Consider the following 20198-nt stretch of genomic DNA (forward strand, 5'->3'; position numbering starts at 1 on the left):
TGGTTAAACCGTTCGATGAAAATTAAGACTTGAAATGGGTGTGACAGTGACATAAACGGTGTGATCGCGTGTACCAGTCCAAGTCTATGACTCTCCTCAATTTTTAAAACGCGAGAGCGTAGTAATATTTGTAAAAATAATGTTTTATGAGTCCGTTCTTTTGAGACCTTTTCGCGGGTACTAGTCCTCCTCTCCAATCGTGGAATTTCACACGGTATATTGTTAGGGTCATTACACGTTTTTAAATTATTAAATTTTTTTTTATTTATAGAAATTTAGCAAAATAATTCATATTTTAAAAAAATGAAAAAGAACTACATTATCTTCGCACCATAATCGAGAGATAATGATGAATAACATAATGAAAGAATGGTTAAACTTTATTCCCTTTATTATTAAAATGAATAGAAAGCCAAATCTCTCACTTTTAATGTGTAGTTACCATATTTACCTCTCTTTTTGTACTTTCCTTATTTACTTTCCAACTCTAATGTCCCTTAACCATTTAATTACCATATCTTCCTATTTTAACTCTAAATTTTTTATTTTAACCCTTTACTTATTCATATTTACTCAGGGTCTCCATCGACCTAAAGTATAAAGCTCGCGAGTGATCTCGCGAGTTTGTATATAAACAACCCTACACCGTATTCTATCGGCACAACCTCAACTCTAAAAACGAAAAAAAAAATAATTATAAAATATATATAAATACCATAATAAATTGATAAAATTTGGTGAAAAATTATTTATTTAGGGTTAATTTGTGTATTAACTAAGGTGATTAAAATTGTTTTTTTATATTATTATTATTATTATTATGACATACTTTCCATTAATTGGATTTGTACTTAAAAGTCAAAATTAATCTTCTAAAATAGATACCTTTATTAATATCCCAACTCGTTTCCCCTCTATAAATACACTGTAACAGTTAATACTTTGGTCACTCCAAAATCATCTTCTTTACTTAACTTTACGGCCATGGCTTCTTCCGGCAAGTCCGAAGGTTCCGAGGTGGAACTTAACCTGCAACATTCTTTCAAGGTTTTGAAAGCGGAACCCGGCTTTGAAGAAGTCGGGACCGCTATGGGGACGGAGACGAGGACGAAGAGAGAAACCCGGGTTTTTTACTGCAAATTCTGCAGTAGAAAATTCTCAAATCTCCAGGCTTTGGGCGGACATCAAAACGCCCATAAACGAGAAAGAGACATTGCCAAAAGAGAGAAAGCCGTCGCCGCCGCCGCCGCCGCCATGAGCTTCAGAACCACCACCACCGCCGCCGCCGCAACTAGTACGGACGCGTTCGATTCCATTGGATCTTTTTACCATCCGTATTATTCGGCAATGGCGATTCAATCTCTGCGAAACAAAGCCCTAGGGTTTCCGATTCGGCCGCCGATTCGTAAACCGACTCGGCTCCAAGCCGTCGCCCATGGATGCCGGTGGTGGCCTAGAGAACAATACATGGCGGCGGCGGCGGCGCAGCAGTTACATTTTGGAGGTTTATGGCAAGCCGCCAACAATGGCGGAAGAGAGAATTTGGCGGCAACTGAATTGGAATCCATAGCCATGGCGAGTAGAAACGCTTCTTCTTCTTCTTCTTCACAGATTTTTGGAGCCGATCAGTACAATATCCACGGCCTTGATTTGACCCTCAAACTTTAATTTCTTTGTAATTTTACATTTTTTATTTCATTAAATTATTGTTTAAATTCTATAGATACAATTTTATTATTCTAAATTACATAAAAATTACATTAATTTGTGTTCTTCACTCCTGGGTTTTATTTATTTAATTCAAATTATCCTAAATTATTTAAATTTATTTGATTACAGAAAAACATTATTTTTAATATTAACCAATAATAACTAATGCAAATAAAATTACATCAGAATATTAATATAACATTAATTTTATATTAATAAATAACTATTAACAAACTTTATATATATATATATTAAAGGATATCTTTTTTAGAATTTTAAATTAAGAGATTTATAATTTAAATGTTATGTGAGATTTATTTTTAATATAATTCTCAATTTTTACTTACAAATTTAATTTTATAAATGAATAAAAAAGAGAGAGCGGGCCCCACACCCGAGGCTTTCCTTGTTTAAGCATGCACCATATTCCCTAGGCGATCCCGAAAGATCACGTCCTTCCTTATTTGCGATCTCGTTCTTCCCCAAAAGGCGCTCCCGCCAATTTCGTACTAGAATCTTCCCTTCCCTGGATTCTTGTGAAATTTCCTGAAATTCTGCTTCCATCAACGAAGAAAGTAGAGAAGGAACTGCTTCAGGTGTGTGTTTCAACTCTCTTTCCGTTTCCTTTCTATGGAATTTCACTCGCAATTGATTCTTCCGTTATTGGAACTCCATCGGAAGTGATCGGATTGTGTCGAAGGTTCTTCCTTAGTTTTCTGTGTTGTTCTTGCTCTGTTTTGTAGCTTTTTTTTTTTTTTTTTTTTTTTTTTTTTTTTTTTTTTTTTTTTTTTTTTTTTTTTTNTGTAATGAAGAAGAAACGTAGCCTGGCTACTGCGACGGATTGGAAGGCGGAAATCAAGAATGCGACTAGACAGGAAGCTGTACGTTCAATGTAATCTCTCCAAAACTTTATCGATCATAAACTGTTCTGATTTGTTTATCGTTTGCGTTCGAGATTGATTTAGGAGACTGACGGAGAATTTGTATTGGCTTCGTGCAATAATGTACAGATTAGTTGAATTTAATTCGATTGTTGCTGATTGATGTTGATTACTGTGTTTAATTAGCTGCATTTATTGTTTTGCTGAACGGAACTAGCTGCCTTTTCTGATTCCATTGTTGACTTGAAAATTTAAGGCATTGCTTGAGTTTCTCATTGCCGTCTCATATTCTATTGGTTTTTTTTAATAACAAAGCATATGAATTTTATTGAAAACAGTATGGTCTTGCAGATACGCGATGTTGAAGGAAGGAGTGTCTTCTCATTATCCTAATGGCATGAGTTCGGAAAGAATTGCTAACCTTGCGATAGAATATGAGAAGAGGTTCTTTAAGAACGCAAAAACAGAGGTACATTAGTAAACTTTCTATGATTTCAGATATGAAACTGTTATTTTCCAGTTCTGACTTTTGGGATGCATTTGTGCTGTAATATGCTTGTTCGGATCATGATGAGTATTTATAGTAAAAGATAGATATATATGGTATTGGTAGAGATATATGCGTACATATTTAGTAAATCTTGGGTATATTATATTTATGGAGATTGAATCTGCTAAAACTATATTTAGTAAATTGAAACAGTCTTTTAAAAGGTATTAAACTATATTTAGTAAATTGAAACAAAATCCGTGGGTTGTTGTGCTGTCCTAACTACTTGTATGAGAGCTAGGTCAAGTGTGTCAAGTGTGTGTTGTTGTGCGGTCCTAACTACTGGCATCATAGCTAGGCGAGATTCACCGTGATCTGTGAAGATGAAAAGTTCAAAGATTGGAATGGAAAAGTTTGATGAATCCTATTTTAGTTTCTGGAAGATGCAAACTTGAAGATTATCTATATCAAAAAGATCTTCACGAACCCCTATTGGGGGTGAAGTCGGATACCATTACCACGGAGCAATGGAAGCTCAAAGATCGACAGGCCTTAGGGTTGATCCGATTGACATTGTCCAGAAACATGGCGTTCAACATCATCAAGGAGGACAACGTCAGATCAGTTGAAGGTGCTGTCGAATATGTATGAAAAATCGTCGGCTATGAACAAGGTGTATTTGATGCAGAGATTGTTTAATCTACAAATGTCTGAAGGTGGATCTGTTGCTAGTCGTATAAATGAATTCAATATGATTGTAAGTCAATTGAGTTCGGTGGACATTAATTTCGAATATAAAATTAAAGCATTGATTTTGATGTATCTTTACCCGAGTCGTGGGATACCGTTGTTGTCACGATCAGCAGTTCTTGATGATTTGAGAAACTGAAGTTCGATGAAATCCGAGATGTAGTTCTCAGCGAAATAATTCGCAAACGAGAAATTGGAGATTCATCTGGTAGTGTTCTTAGTATCAACTAAAGGGGAAGAAGTAAATCAAAGGGCTCAAACAAAGGTCGATCAAAATCAAAATACCGTAAAAAATTTTCAAACAAATCAAATGTAACGTGTTGGAGTTGTGGAGAAAAAGGTCACTTTCGGATATATTGTACGAGATCAAAGAAAAAAACAGAATCACAAATCAGAAGATGATGATTCTAGAAATTTCCCAGAACACATTGAGATGCTCTAATCTTCAGCGTGGACAGTCTGATTGAATCCTAGATTTTGGATTCAAGTGCATCTTTTCATTCATCTTCAAACAAAAGTTGTTTTCAAATTTTAAGTCTGGAAGTTTCGAGGTGTATCTTGTCAACAACAAAAATTTAGAGATTGAAGGAAAAGGGGATGTCTGCATAAAAAAGATTCAGCAGAAAATAAGTGGATATTAAAGGATGTCAGATATATTCCTGGTCTCAAGGAAAAGAGTTCGTGGAAGATTGTGAAGTGTGCTTTGGTGGTAGCACGTGACACAAAATCTGAAATCTTATACACCACCGCAGGGTGTATGAACATGGCTGTTGTTGCTGAGAATTCTTCAAATTCAAGTCTATGGCACAATAGACTTGGACATATGAGCGTTAAGGGAATGAAGATGCTGGCTACGAAAGGAGTTTTGGAAGGTCTGGAATCTGTTGATATGAGTTCTTGTGAGAACTGCGTTATGAGCAAACAGAAATGAGTTAGCTTCACAAAGATTACCAGATAATTGAAGAAAGTGCAATTGGAAATGGTCCATACAGACGTTTGGGGACCATCTCCAGTTCCAATAGAGGGTTGTCAGTACTGGTAGAGTTCAAGTTGCCAAAAGAAGTATGGACAGGAAAAGAGATGATGTGAAAATAGTTAAAGCTGGAAAGGAGATGATATGGATGACAGACTATCTAGAAAAATTGGGCAGCTGGAAAGGAGATGATATGGATGACAGACTATCTAGAAAAATTGGGCAAGAAGTAGCACGAGAAGATTCTTTGTACAGAATGTCATACAGTTGGTGAGGAACCTGGTCTATCATTCAAAAACAAAACACCCATATCATTTTACTCGTAGGTTAGTGAAAGATGGTGATGTGTTCGGAGAAAATAGAGGGTGCAAAGAATCTAACAAACATGTTGACAAAATGTGTTAGGTTGGAACATTGAGGTTGTGCACAGCCTCAATTGGTGTGGTGTAGTGAAGGTTGAGAATGAAATTCTTGTTCACTGGATGAGTCTCCAAGTCGGAGAATTGTTGGGATATGGAGCTGAACGGTTGGGATATGGAGGTTGATGACTATTTATAGCAAATTGGTAAAAATATATAGGGTAGATATTTGATAAAGATTTGGTGAGTTGGAGAATGGTTGGATATGGAGCTTGATGACTATTTTTAGTAAAATATCTGATAGAGATATATATGGTAGATATTTCGTAAAGATTTGATAGAGATATGCAAATCGTCAGAAATATATATGGTAGATATTTGATAAAGATTTGGTGAGTTGGAGAATGTTTGGATATGGAGCTTGATGACTATTTATAGTAAAATATCTGATAGAGATATATATTGTAGATATTTCGTAAAGATTTGATAGAGATATATACTGTAAATATTTCGTAAAGATTTGATAGAGATATATACTGTAAATATTTCGTAAAGATTTGATAGAGATATATATGGTAAATATTTCGTAAAAATTTGGTAGAGATATATATGTAAATATTTCGTAAAGATTTGGTAGAGATATATGGTAGATATTTCATAAAGATTTAGTAGAAGTATATATGATAGATATTTAGTAAAGATTTGATAGAGATATATTTTATTGTAGTTAAATCGGTTAAACCTATAGTCAGTAAACCAAAACCATATATACATGATTAGTGAGTGCTTCTTGGCCCGTACTTCAAAAGGTACTTTATTCCCCCTCTCTATTCTATTTTGTACATATCCGAAGTCATCAATCCCTTGCATCTTTTTCTTTTGTGTTATTTGTGTTCATCTTTGGTGTGCGATTCTAACCCTTCTAAGTTCTTAATTTGCAAATCCTAACCCTTCTAAGTTCTTAATTTGCAACCTAAGTAATCTGTCTATGCCTCTCAGGAAGCATATTTGAATGCTGTAACCGGCAAGATGAGGAGTGAAAATCGCCATGAAAGCGCAAGCAGTCGAGTTCGTCCTGCATTTGTAATCCAGCCTCCGCCACAGATGAGTAATCAGCCACACCAACGGGCAGTGCCTAATCCGCTATATCAACAACCAGCAGTCCTTAATTCACTTCCGCAGCAACATACTCAGCAGTTAAGGCCAAAGCCACATGGACAACTACAGAGACAAAAACTGAATGTCAGACAGACACATCAGCAAATTGGGATGCACAATCAAAGCTTTGTTAGTCCACAGAAAGCACTAAATTCACCATGCGGACCACAGGGTTTAGTGAGTCCAATATTCACACAAAATCCAAATGTGTTGAACTTGCAGCCAAATGAGAATTTGACTACCCAAGTAAAAGAGGTATTTGGTTCTGTTTATAATTAAATCTTGGTTATGTCTAGGTGTGTAAATACGTAATTTGTTTGTGTATATATCGTTAAAATACCATCACTCGCCGGTCAAGTCCAATAATTATATGAGCCCATTGTATGTTTATGTTAGGAAAATGATTTAGAAATTGTAGGAATAAAGATACATAGATATTTCAGAAAAATGATTTAGAAATTTTAGGAATAAAGATACATAAATACCCAGTTATCATCCCAAGAAATACAGAGCATAGAGTGTAGTAGAACCTAGAGTGTCTTGTATTCTCTTCTCAATTAGTCCTAATAAAGAGTGCGAGTCTTTTCCACTTAGAATTGTGTTGAACATATATATAGATATATATATTTTGCGATCTGAAAGTCAAGCTGTTGTGTACAGGGTGTGATTGGTGAAGCTTTTTGGGCCTCAAAAGTCTCACATCAACAACGTCCTGCGATAGAGCAGCAAAAGCAACACCAGTCCATGGGAGCTTCAGCAGGTAAGTTTAAGTTTTTTAAGAGTTCCTATTCTAAAACAACACCATAGTTCTTAATGTTCTTTCTTTTGATGGTTCCTCAACTTAAATGACTTGTATCTTTAGAAACATGGAGCTTCAATCTACAATGTTCTGTGCTTATCTTTCATGTTGTTGCACAGTTCCAAATGGAGTTCCAAATTCAGAAGATTGGCGTGATCTTGCATTTGCTGAGGTATTTTTTTATTATATTAATTCATGGAAGCTTTCTGGATGTTAGGATGTGAGTTTTGTATGTCAATTTGAACGAAGTGCTAAGCCGCTTTTTTTGTTCTTGCAGATGGAGCAGCTCAAGAAGATATGCGTGCCTCTTCTCAAGAAGATGTGTCAACAGTATATGCAGGTACTAAACAGATTTCAAATAAAGACAGATATTAATTGATCTTCATCAGACTGTCATCCTTATTTGATCCACTTTTTGTGCTACCCTCCGTGTATTCTGGTCATATTTCTTGACGGATCTTACTTCTTGTAGGCAGCACAAACAGGGAATATCCAGCACCACCTGGTTGCACTGCAAAAAATGATACGATTTTTGCAATTGCCAAGGGATAGAATCATCTTAACTCACACTAAAGAGGAGTTTTATGGATGTTTGCTAACAATTGTGAAAACTCTGAAATTATTTGAGAATTGTCATATGAATCTTGCTAATAAGCAGCATTCCCTACGTGGGCAGCCCGGCCTCGGTGGATCTCGCATAAACCCAGTTCAGCAAAGTGATAATGTGAAACTCCATTTTCAACCAGTGAACTGGGCTGCAAATGTCTCTCCTGGTAGTTCTTCATCTATAGCGCCACCACGACAAAAAGGTTCAGTAAGGTCAGAAGCAGATTGGGTTCAGGATAATCTGTCGCAGAATAGCCAACATTCAGTAAACATCAAGCCAGAAATTGAACTCCAGTCTCATAACATCAGAAGCTCTAGCGCAACTACCTCTCCGCTCCCAGAACCTGCTAATCTCGGAAGCAATAGGCAATTGTCAACAGCAATGGAGCCTCAAAGTCGCTTACTTAAAGCGGTAAGTCTACGTTGTGTACAAGAATAACATTTGTTAGAAATCACGACTCTTCACAATGGTATGATATTGTCCACTTTGAGTATAAGCTCTCATGGCTTTGCTTTGGGCTTACACAACAGGCCTCGTACCAATGGAGATGTATTTCTTACTTATAAACTCATTCCCTAAATTAGCGAATGTGGGACTCCCTCCCAACAATCCTCAACAGCATTTGCATGATCTAATGGATTAGCATAGGATGATCTTTTTTTTCTTCTTTTTTCCCTTATGCTCTTCCTATTAGCTGATTATGAGATAGTACAAATTTTGCAGGTTGAGTCTGTGTCAAATGAAGCATTGAGAGAGGCAGTATTGGAAATAAGTTCAGTTGTAAATATGAACGACTCTATAACAGAACCATGGTGTCACTCAAAGGCCACTCATTTAATGTCGTACGACCGACGTGGTTCCTCAAATAGTCTGAAGCGCAAAATAAACGCAACGACCTTAAACGACATGCCATCGCCTTGCAGTGATGCTGCTCAGTCTGCACCAACAGTTATATCAAAAAGAACTAAGCTCAAGAAACTGGTATGCATCATATCTATATAGTCTGATTGAAACTGATATTTCTGCCCAGTTATTAATTTTCCTTTTTTGTGTGCTTAAAATTTTGCAGTCCGGTTATGCCTTATTAGAAGAAATGAGAAACATAAACAAGCAGTTCATCGAAACAGTCTTGGAATTAGATTTGGACGAAAATCTCAATGCACGATTAGCCAATGCAGGCACTGTTCTTCGATGCTCATATCGCGCTGTAACTGATAGTAAAAATTCAGAAGCTCACCCTGTTAAGCTGCCAGTGCTGTCTGTGAAGCTACTTGTGCCTCTTGATTATCCAGAGGACTACCCTGTATTTCTAAGCAAGCTTAACACAGACTGCGGGTAAGACTGATAAGGCATAATGAGTTTTAAATGACCCTTGTTTTCTTGTACCTATTCCTTACTTTCTTGCATATGGTGATAGCAATGTGGACGAACAATTTAGAGAGCTGTCGAACGAAGCAACGTCGAGGCTACGCGCATTCCTTCGCACTGTCCCGGAATGCTTGTCTCTTGAAGAATATGCAAGGGCGTGGAATGAATGTGCCCGCTCTGTGGTATCTGAGTATGCTCAACGTGCTGGTGGGGGATGCTTCAGTGCTCGATATGGGACTTGGGAGGACAGCATCAGCACAAACTAGCCTCTAATACTCTTCATAGTTCATTTGTTATAAATAAATTTTCTTCATTTTTTTTGTTAATATCACTAATCCTTATTGGAAAATTGGGTCAGAACGAAAAATTCCTTAAGGATATTCATATTTAAGTATTCGTAAGTTATTAATATTCGATTTTTTTTTAAATATCTATATTATTTTCGAGTTCAAATAATAATTACTTTTTAATTTGAATGTATATTAATAATTTTAATTATACATACACAAACATTTATATATATATATATATATTTAGTTTTTTTTTTTTTTTTTTTTTTTTTTTTTTTTTTTTNTTTTATTAAAATGGAACTTCAAAATCTTTTTTAGTACAATTAATGGGTGTAAAAATTTGAATTTTTCACTTCCAAATAAAAAATTAAATGATAATTTCACTTCACTTTTTAAAGTTTTAAGGGGATGATTGAAAGATTCTAAACCAAATTTGAAGAGGCAGAGGGAAGGAGAAGAAAATAAAAGAAAAAAAGAAGTGGCGGCGGCGGCGGCAGCGGCGCCGACGGTGGTGTCAGCCATAGATAGAGGACGAAGCAGGTTCGGAGGAAGGAGAATATAGGGAAAGAGGGAGAAATTGTTTTAATCCTTGAGCAGATTAACCAAACTCCATAGCCACTTTGCAGCTCTGCATCGGCCACCGCTGCCCTCCACGGCCAGAAAATGCCGCCGGTCTTTGATCCATGGGAATAAATTTGTAACACAATTTCAACTATTCTAAATTTGAGATCCAACTTTTTAATCTTTTTCCTTCAAATCTGCAATGATTTGATTTGCAATATTAGAAAACAGTGATTGCTTACATGATCGCTAACCTCAAACATAGTTCATCGCAAGAACCCTAACAAAGAATCCTCAAATATCGTTCTTCAACTGGATGATGCTTGCAAATGCCTTCCAATCTCATACGAAATAAACGCATCAAAACAAGCATACTTAATCTGATTATGAGTAAGCCATTCTTGATCCCACCTACTCAACGTGACGCCCCTCGGCTTACGAATCTCTTTCCCCAAAATCTCTTTCGCCAGACTCTTCAATCCCGCATTCTTCAATTCTCTTCTTCCCGTAACGCTCTCAGCCAAATTCCTCAGATCCACCGTCTTCCTCACTTTCAATCCGTAGTCACAGTTCAGTTTTTCAGCGTCCCCCTCGATTCCGACTCCTACAAAACTGATGGATTCGTTTTCCAGAAACTCATACAGAGATTTAGGGAATTCAGGTGCGTAAATCAGTTGCACAATCAGGCATCGGCGGCCGGTGCAGAGTTGTAACGTGGCCACGGGGTTCTCGTAGGAGCGAATGTTAGGGCGCCACTCGATGTCGAGGCCGACGATGAGAGGGGAAGTTTGAGTGTTGAGGGTTTCTGAAATCCAATCGTCTACCATGAGTGGTGAAATGGTGAGCAAAGTGAGAATCGGCTCATCGGAGTCGAAAGTAACGTCGAAGTAATTGTGGGAACCGGAGGGATCTTCACGGTCAACGATGGTGAGCGCCATGGCAATCAGGAAAGAACTCCAACGAGAACAACAAGCAGGTCAAGAAAGTCCTCGACTCACAAGAGAGCTTTATATAGAAATTCCCTAATCTTTTTCTTTGACCAAAATACCCTTCAAATTTTCAAAAACTATTCCCTCCTCTTTTTCCATTACAGAATCATGAAACATTTAAATTCTTACCAAATTTTTTTTTTTAAAAAAAATATTATTATTATTTATTTCGATTTTAAAAACAAATTTAATTTACAAAAACGAAAAATATTAGAAAAATATCAAATAATTATCCAAAAAAATAATTTACGGGACGAACATTGCCAAACAATCAAAGAGACAAGATGAACGTTTTCACAAAAATCATTTACATAATGAACATTGCTAAAGGATCAAAGAGGTGAGACAAGATGAACGTTGACAAATAAAAATCATTTACAGGATGAACGTTGCAAAAGGATCAAAGAAACAGACAACGTGAGACGGGATGAACGTTGACAAAAAAAAATCATTTACAAGATCATCATTGCCAAAGGATCAAAGAAACAGACGACGTGAGACAAGATGAACGTTGACACAGGATGAACGTTGCGAAAGGATCAAAGAGACAGACAATATGAGACGGTGATATTAAAATTAAAAAAACGTCGCGTGCTAATATATGAGGGTTTTTGTGGGGTGAAAAATTGTAATTGGTTGATTAAGAAGTTGAGAACAAGATCCATTTGCTGATTTCTTCTCTACTTTACATTTTCTGCAGAAGAAAAACAACACAAGGCCTGCCACCCCTGTGACTTTGACCTGGAAAAATGCATCTCCTAACTTGCTTCATCTCATATTTACATTAATATCAACTCTAGCAGGAGCACGCCTTTGCGTCGGGGTCTCGCTATCGCTATCACAACTCTGATATCAATTACGAGTCCTGTTGTTACCCAGAAGTACGCATGTAGGTTCTATCTCCTTGGTTATACATGCCATACAACAAGAAACAGCGCGAGTGTCCATCGAATTGTATGAACACGAACACCTACAGAAACTGCAAATCAACATGTCGGATTACAACACGATCAGTCTGGCTTATAAACTTAATTTTCAAAAACTAAAAACTCGCTAACCAGTCTGGCTTCTTCGCCTATCTGAATCCGTTAAAAACGGATGCAGAAATTCCTCTAGTAGGTCCTAATCTGAATCCGTTCCATTACACGTTGGTATATTCGAACCATTACTAATAGTTTCTTGATGAAGCTATGAAACAATGTGAGAATGAAGGATGGCATACTCACAAGAAAATTGTGGTGGCAAGACTGAAGGGGCACTTCTGTCGCCTTTTTCTGGAGGCTGTACATTAGATAGAGCTACCCCTGGCAGTGGACTTGAAGCAGATATGGAAACCGTGACCGGTGCTGGCAGGCCTACTCGTAAGTATGGCGACGATGGAGGGCTGCTTGGAGACGGAATAGAGCCTAAATGAGATCGTTTTCTGACTTTTGTTGACAACCCTTTATATCCATATCGAAAACCAGGTGGAGTTGCTTTGTAGTTACGTTTCTTTGAAGCTGGACTTTCCACTGGGGATGAACCAGCTTCAGGAGCGGATGAGATCCCATTTTTCGGTGCATGTTTGTGCTCCTCTGTTACAGGACTCGGTGAATATGCAGCGTCCTGGTGGTGGTGTTGGTGGTGGTGATGGTGATGGTGATGGTGGTGGTGGTGGTGGTGGTGGTGGTGATGGTGGTGGTGGTGGTGTTGATGGTGGTGGTGGTGGTGGTGGTGGTGGGGGTGAGGATGAGGCAGAGGAGCAGGTGAAGGTGACCGTGCTTGACCGCCACTAAGAGAGTGGTTTAGGACCGACGAAAGACGCACCTGCTTGACCTTGCCAAAAACAGTGTTGTTCAGGCCAAGATTTCCCGAATGAGAATTCGTGATGGTTTGAGCCAACTGTTTGAGTCTTTGATTCGACGAATTCGTCCCAATAGCCATCAGAACAGACGACTGAACAATAGTAGGAGCCTGCATTGTCGAACCTCGTTCGTTCGATAGGCTAACATATAAATTCTGCATCATACAAAACGCTGTCAGTGAAATCTATACAGCTAAAAACAATATCCATCAGAAGATAGTAAGGAAGACAGCCAAACCTCATAACGAGATAGTCGTAATCCCGACCTCAGCTGGCTGGTAAGATCATCGAAATTCACTTGAATTTGAAAGATAGAATAATTCAACGTAAAATTGAAATAGATCTGTGCTGTCTGCAGAAGAAATGCACTCTGAGGAGGAATAATGGTTATCCCACCAGGAAATTTCAACACCTCGAACAACGAAGTATTGCCGAATAACGATGCGTTCAATCGGAGAGGAGGATCGTTTATAACCAATGTTTCAAACGTTTCCTTGATTAAACTTTGAGAAGTTGGGGGAATTTTTGAATACTTAGCATCAGGATCTACGGAGAAAATGATATCTGTTACGTTCGATCCGCCTAATGATTGTAGCGAGAGGACAGCCACCTGATTCACAGAGAGTATCAGATCAAACGACCGAAAACGTGACTAATCAAGCTATAGATGAATCGAGAAACTGGATTGAATACCTTGACAAAAGGAACAGGAATTTCTCCAAAAATGTTATCTTCAAGCTCAAAAATATGGTTTTTCAGAAAAGGAACTGGCTTCCGAGCACGAAAACACGCTACTATTTCATGATCTGGAAACGGGATAGAATCATATAACTTCAGTGAAACGATTATATAATATACGAAAGGGATGGCTAGCATGATATGATAGCGTTACAATAATTCAACCAAGACGAACTGATATCGATAAAATCCATTAAAACTTCACAATTTCTAACACAAAGTTCACCACAATCAAACAAATCTAGACACACCCAACAAGCAAATGGAGTACTCATTGAGTTTATAAGATATCACCCAACTTCTAAACCCATCTGATTACGACGCAATTAATTTCAGTTAAGTTATACGATCATATCGTTTATATGTATCGCTCTTTCAAATTCCAATGTACAAAAGTAGAGCGATCCGTTTAAAACCAGAGCACTATGAGCTTTTAGGCAGTACATTTCATGCATCAATGGGCGTAAACATGTCGAGTTTGTATACCGAGAGAAAAAAAACGAACAATCAAGCTCATAAAGTCTTCGGATAACCAAAAGAGTTCTTCAATATAACACAAAACTACTAACATTATCGAAATGGAAAATTTTAATGCATATGAACAGCAACTAGATGAACAGAATTCACATGAATCCAGGGAAACTAAATGTATACATGGAAAAGTGAGTCAGTTTTCATCATAAACTTCTCATTTAATCGATCAAATCTTCCACAATCAATCAAAAGTGAGTTTCATTACTCGCAATCCCATCGAATCCAGCAAAACAAGACTATAATTCTTCCACAAGGAGCTATCTAAACACAAGAACAGCTACAAACATTCAAAAATCCATAACATTCTACTCTTCAAAACAATCAAAGTTGATATCAACAGCCAACAAAAAGGGGATGATAATCTGATATCACCAGCCAACACCCACCAACATGATTCTAGGTCTACAAACACTCAAAACCCAGGAAGCCTGAACAGGAAAATCATGAAAGAAAAAGAAAATTGACGAAGGATCCGACCTCTATAAGTAAAATCAGCCGCCTGATCCGGCCAATCTCCGTATGAAAGGAACGGCGGCAGCCAAAAAAGAGCAGAAAGAAACACAGCCGCCGACAGTAACAGGAAGAAGACACATCTCACAGCAATCAGTCTACGAATCGCAAAGCACCCACCGCCGCCACATCTACTCTGTACAGTCCAATCAGAAAGCTCAGAGGAGCTCACTCCAACCGGCAGCGGCTGTTCTTCCTCGCTCTTTCCCATGGAGGCAATGCATGAGAAGTGGGTTAACAACCGCCATTGCCACCTCCCTCAATCGGGTCCAAATTATCTCCCCCCATTACAGCTCAAACTCAAAGCAAATCGATCCCAGAACCACAAAAGCTCAAAATCCCACCTCGTGGAGCTTCTCCACCGCAAACCCAGAACCCAAATTCAAAAAGAAAATCTAGGGTTCGAGAGAGAGGGAGAGAGAAATTGGGGGCGATTCGGTCTGATTTAACTGGCGCAACAACTACAAATGACAGCCACAGTCTTGGAAGTAAATGTGGATATAGAGAGGGGGGTTTATTACTCATCCATCAACCATCCATCTATCCGTTTTCTTCACCAAAATTTATAAATCGAAAGGGAAAATGGGGGAAAATGGAAGAAGATGACAAGACAGTAGAAGGGGAAAAGGTAAGAAATGGAAGAAGAAGCGCCAAAAACAGAGAAATGTGGGAACAATGAAATTGAAAAAGGGAATTGATGGCACTAATTGCGCACTTAAATGAAGAGCCGTGGAAGATGGGTTATGCCCATTTCATCACTTCCACTTCCGATCCTAATTCAAAATATAATAATAACAAAATCAGTGAGGGATTCATTTCAGTGTGTTCATCAAGAAACCGAGGCACATGAACCCTTCCACAATAATCATTGTTTTTCCCATTACAATTTTTTTTTATGGATAATTTTAATTTTTCTCTTTTATCCGTTTTATATTGCACACGTGTGATCTTCTCAGCAAAGTTATCTTTTTTTTTATTTTATTTTATATATTTGTTTTTATGGTTTCCTTATTTACTCGAATTTAGATAAAAGAATTGTGGTGTGGGAATTTTTAAAATATATATATATATATATATATATTTTTTTTTTTTTTTAAACAAAATTTATATTTACCATTTTAAAAAATTGTTGTTAGGGTTTTTCCGAGCGGGTTCGATATTTGAAATCTAACCTTTTAAGGTCGGAAATATGGGTTAGTCAGTCATAACTTGGCTACAATGGTACGATATTGTCCACTTTGAGCATAAGCTTTCATGGCTTTGCTCTAGGCTTTCCCAAAAGGCCTAACACCAGTCTCCACAATGGTATGAATTATAAACCCATGAGCATTCCCTAGATTAGCCGATGTGGGACTTTCATCATCCAACACCTCCTCTCGAACAAAGTACGTCTCCTCTTAATCGAGGCTCGACTCCTTTTCTTTTGAAGTCGTTCTTTTTGTTCGACATTTGAGAATTTACCAATCTATTGACACGACTAAGTTTAGGGCATGACTCTGATACCATGTTAGACGAACACCGCTCTCCACAATGGTATGATATTGTCCACTTTGAGCATAAAGCTCTCCTGACTTTGCTTTGGGCTTCCCCAAAATGTCTCATAACAATTGAGAGAATATTTTTTTATTATAAATTCACGAGCGATAGATTAGCTGATGTGGGACTTTCGCCATCCAACAACGCCATGACGAGACTATTGAAACTAATCCAAAATTAATTAGTATTATTTTAAAAAAATTATTATTTAAAAACCCAATTTAATTATTAAGGTTATGATTAGTAATATTAGTAACTAATTAATTGTAGGGTTTATTTATTTATTTATTATTATTAATTATTATTATTATTATTATTATTTTATCTTAGACTTTCAAGACTGAAGTACGACGGGAGGAGGGTTTTGGGGTTTAAGAGCGACGTTACAGCCTCCGCCATTTCAATTCCTCGTGTTCTGGTTTCCATTGTTGGAGGGCTTCTCTGAGCTCTTCGTCACTACTAATATCATCTCACCATGTGGGCTCTTCGTAGAGCTTCTACTCCCCTTAGGTATGCTTCTCTTTGTTCATCATGTTTACGGCTGTTCTCTGTTTTCCATATCAGATTTCTCTGTTTATGTAGCGTACATAGTTCATTCCGTAATGCGAAACAAAGAAAACTAATTTGAATCTCGTTTTTGCGGTTGAATTTTGGATTCATTTCATGCGTATTGAGTTGTATTCATTGTATGCATCAACAAGGTTCTTGCTTGCTTCTGATCGAGTTTTCGGTACTTATTTTTTTCCGTATATTAGCTGAAATGCGAAGCTTCTCTTGGTTGGAGGTTGTTATGTGCATTTTTTGGACGTTTGAGTCTCAAAGATGATGGTTGGGATATCATTGATGGAGATTTTCTTGTCTCTTACGGATAAGTTTTGGAGATGGTCCGAGTGATGAAATTAGAATCAGTGAAGAACGTAGAAATCTATATAATATTGAGAAGAACAGAAGAAATCTATATAATTTGAACATTCTTCTTTTCCAATGTCCTAAAACATGAAATTTTCTTCCGGCAGTTTATTGAAATCCATTATTATCAATCATCCAAAGAACTGTTTTTTGGATAATGCCTCCAACTTTTCAGATCAGTCTCTGTACAATCTTTTTGTGTTCTCTTTCCAGGAATCAAGGGTATAGAGTAAGAACTTCATATGTCTTTGGAAATCTAGAGATACCATACTATTGGGAAGGAAATATAGTTGGTTCTGGTACCACCGCTGCTATATCTGATAGATGCATTTATTTTGAGAGAAATGGCCTTGCAACATGGCAGTCCTCTGGACTTTATATTAGTAGTCATGCTCTATCTTCACAAGCTGGTGCTGAGAACAGTGAAAAGGAAGATGACTTGGAAGATGGATTTTCTGAACTTGAAGAGAACAAGACAGCTGATGAAAATGAAGAGGATCGAACCTCTGGATCGGAGATTGATGTTGATGATGATGATGATGATGATGATGATGATGTTGATGATACTCAAGATGCTGAAAATATATCTACAAAAAGGGCTCCTTCAGAGCTGTTCAAGGCAATTTCGAGTTCTCCAGGTTTATCTGTTCCTAGTGCACTTGATAAGTGGGTCAGTGAAGGAAAAGAACTAAGCCGAGCTGACATCTCTCTGGCCATGCTCAATCTTCGTAGACGACGAATGTTTGGGAAGGCTTTACAGGTAAATTGACTTTAAGTTACTTTTCAAGCAATGAAATTCATTCGTATGGTTTGAGACTTATGATTAATCCCATTTATCTTGGGATTTACAGAACTCTATATAAGTTTATGTGATTAGTGGACACAACGGATTTCAAGATGCAAATGTTGATCAATTTTTAAAAAGTTCGACAATCAACTATAATATGGTCTGACAAGCACATAATAATTTCAAGATGTGTTGGTTAGTTGATCAATATAAACTTAGGCTTGTAATCAGTAAACCTGAGTATGCAGATCAATTCTTTAGAAGTACCATTATCAAATGCTTGTATAAAAATTGTCGAGCTGGCCTATAGCATCCAAGAAATGGTGCTAGGAACTGCAGTCTAGTCTATTTGGATAGGCATTTATATATTGTGGCCTTATAAAGCCATTTCTGGTGTTGAAATGGTTATACAATTGTTTATGCTGAAGAATTTTCTAGCTGTTGTATATGGTAATTATTTCCCCTACTTGTTAGACATGCATTCATCCTTTCTTGAACTCTTTGCTGGCATTTATGCATGGGTTTCACAGTTTTCAGAGTGGTTGGAAGCAAAGGGACAACTCGATTTTATTGACAGAGATTATGCTTCTCGCCTCGACTTGATTGCAAAGGTACGGGGTCCCTATAAGGCAGAGAGTTACATCGCTCAAATTCCGAAGTCTTTCCAGGGGGAGGTGATATACCGAACTCTTTTGGCTAACTGTGTGATCGCCAACAACGTAAAAAAAGCAGAGGAAGTGTTTAACAAAATGAAGGACCTTGAATTCCCAATCACAACATTTGCTTGCAACCAGTTGCTTCTTCTTTACAAGAGGCTTGACAAAAGGAAAATAGCAGACGTTTTGTTGTTGATGGAGAAAGAAAATGTCAAGCCTTCTCTGTTCACTTACAAAATCTTAATAGATGCTAAAGGCGTTTCAAATGACATGATAGGGATGGAACAAGTTGTTGATACAATGAAGGCTGAAGGAATTGAACTAGATGTTACTGCGCTTTCCATATTAGCAAAGCACTATGCTTCATGTGGGCTTAAAGACAAAGCCAAGGCCATTTTGAAGGAGATGGAAGATGTTAACTCCAAAGATTCTCGATGGCATTGCAGAATTTCACTTCCCCTTTATGGAGAACTGCAAATGGAAGATGAAGTGAGGAGGCTCTGGAAGATCTGTGAGTCGAATCCTCGTTTCGAAGAATGCATGGCTGCCATTGTTGCTTGGGGAAAGCTGAAGAACGTCACAGAAGCTGAGGAAATTTTTCATATGGTTTTAAAAACATGGAAGAAGCTTTCCTCAAAACAATATTCTACCATGTTGAAGGTTTATACAGACAATAAGATGCTGAAAAAGGGCAAGGAACTAGTCAAGCAGATGGCAGACAGCGGTTGCCGCGTCGATCCGTTGACATGGGATGCAGTTGTGAAGCTCTATGTGGAAGCTGGGGAGGTAGAAAAGGCGGACTCATTTTTGCAGAAGGCTGTTCAGAAAAACCAGATCAAGCCACTGTTTACCTCGTACATGATCATCATGGATCAGTATGCGAGTCGAGGCGATGTCCACAATGCAGAGAAAATCTTTCATAGGATGAGACTATCGGGTTATGTGGCTCGATTTAGCCAATTTCAAGCTTTAATACGGGCATATGTTAATGCCAAGGCTCCAGCATATGGTATGAAGGAGAGAATGAAGGCAGATAATGTATTTCCAAACAAAGATTTGGCAGGAAAATTAGCCCAAATTGATGCGTTCAGGAGGACAGCAGTGTCAGATTTGCTTGACTGAGGTATTTAACCTGATACTTTTGTAAGTTATAAACTCCCTAGATTTCAACTTTATTTTACAAATCAAGTATTTGTTTGCTAATCTGGTGGCTGCCCTTTGATATATGTAGGTATACCGATAGGACAAAGAAATTTCGATATTGGATCGTGCTGCACATGTTCATATATTTCGATCATCCGAAGAACTCTGATTATGCAGAAACTCAAAATGGTATACTATTTTACATCTCTCCCACGTTTGGTATGCAATGTGTATTCTGTTTCATTTTTCGTAATCGAATGGATTCGATAAATGTCTGTTGAACTGTTTTTGGAATAGGGCATCTAAATAGTGGATATTTTAGAAATGATATTTTTATCTTTTCAGTATATTCCAGTTTTGAATTTAAATTAAAAAGTTATTTAATGTGGTAAACTTGTTTTACTTTTGAATGGGGCTTCCGGGACGTTCTTCAGCTTTCCTTGAATATCATATACAAATTAAAGTTGGGAGGATTTTGAAATAACTACGCAGAGAATGCTGTCTTGTTAATGAAATGAAGAAATAGATCATGACATGCTTACTATTCTATGTCTTGGGAAGAAAATAATGAATGAAAAAAAGAATGTATCCTTCCAACTTAGACGTT

The 20198-nt window shown here is 37.5% G+C and overlaps 5 protein-coding genes across 7 annotated transcripts; 3 read left to right on the forward strand and 2 right to left on the reverse strand.

Annotated features, from left to right (window-relative positions):
* Nucleotides 1–984: 984 nt before the first annotated feature.
* On the forward strand, nucleotides 985–1668 carry LOC111791729 (zinc finger protein 1-like). The gene has a single exon (XM_023673199.1). The coding sequence runs from the start codon at nucleotides 985–987 to the stop codon at nucleotides 1666–1668; it is 684 nt and encodes a 227-aa protein (XP_023528967.1).
* A 563-nt stretch (nucleotides 1669–2231) lies between these two features.
* LOC111791383 (mediator of RNA polymerase II transcription subunit 15a-like) lies at nucleotides 2232–9467 on the forward strand. 2 transcript variants are annotated; one of them, XM_023672695.1, is made up of 11 exons: nucleotides 2232–2306; nucleotides 2526–2591; nucleotides 2943–3060; nucleotides 6163–6576; nucleotides 6982–7081; nucleotides 7240–7292; nucleotides 7398–7460; nucleotides 7593–8138; nucleotides 8451–8708; nucleotides 8797–9062; nucleotides 9145–9467. In XM_023672695.1, the coding sequence occupies exons 2-11, from the start codon at nucleotides 2572–2574 to the stop codon at nucleotides 9359–9361; spliced, it is 2055 nt and encodes a 684-aa protein (XP_023528463.1). In that variant the 5' UTR covers nucleotides 2232–2306; nucleotides 2526–2571; the 3' UTR covers nucleotides 9362–9467. The 2 variants fall into 2 exon arrangements, with proteins under 2 accessions (XP_023528463.1, XP_023528462.1); XM_023672694.1 differs by lacking the exon at nucleotides 2232–2306 and having other exon boundaries at nucleotides 2508–2602.
* Nucleotides 9468–10052: 585 nt separating this feature from the next.
* LOC111791049 (Werner Syndrome-like exonuclease) lies at nucleotides 10053–10919 on the reverse strand. The gene has a single exon (XM_023672232.1). It carries the CDS (start codon nucleotides 10882–10884, stop codon nucleotides 10255–10257), a length of 630 nt encoding a protein of 209 aa, XP_023528000.1. The 5' UTR covers nucleotides 10885–10919; the 3' UTR covers nucleotides 10053–10254.
* A 563-nt stretch (nucleotides 10920–11482) lies between these two features.
* Nucleotides 11483–15343, reverse strand: LOC111791252. 2 transcript variants are annotated; one of them, XM_023672521.1, is made up of 5 exons: nucleotides 14528–15339; nucleotides 13472–13584; nucleotides 13017–13388; nucleotides 12162–12933; nucleotides 11483–11914 (listed from the first exon to the last, which is right to left on the reverse strand). In XM_023672521.1, exons 1-5 carry the CDS (start codon nucleotides 14769–14771, stop codon nucleotides 11844–11846), a joined length of 1572 nt encoding a protein of 523 aa, XP_023528289.1. In that variant the 5' UTR covers nucleotides 14772–15339; the 3' UTR covers nucleotides 11483–11843. The 2 variants fall into 2 exon arrangements, 1 of the variants encoding a protein (XP_023528289.1); XR_002814622.1 differs by having other exon boundaries at nucleotides 11822–11914; nucleotides 11994–12933; nucleotides 14528–15343.
* Nucleotides 15344–16436: 1093 nt separating this feature from the next.
* On the forward strand, nucleotides 16437–19938 carry LOC111790415 (pentatricopeptide repeat-containing protein At1g80270, mitochondrial-like). Its single transcript, XM_023671301.1, has 4 exons — nucleotides 16437–16606; nucleotides 17219–17765; nucleotides 18323–19571; nucleotides 19680–19938. Exons 1-3 carry the CDS (start codon nucleotides 16572–16574, stop codon nucleotides 19568–19570), a joined length of 1830 nt encoding a protein of 609 aa, XP_023527069.1. The 5' UTR covers nucleotides 16437–16571; the 3' UTR covers nucleotide 19571; nucleotides 19680–19938.
* The last annotated feature ends 260 nt before the right edge of the window (nucleotides 19939–20198 follow it).

This window comes from Cucurbita pepo, chromosome LG03, assembly GCF_002806865.2.
Source record: "Cucurbita pepo subsp. pepo cultivar mu-cu-16 chromosome LG03, ASM280686v2, whole genome shotgun sequence".
NCBI classification, from domain to species: Eukaryota; Viridiplantae; Streptophyta; class Magnoliopsida; order Cucurbitales; family Cucurbitaceae; genus Cucurbita; species Cucurbita pepo.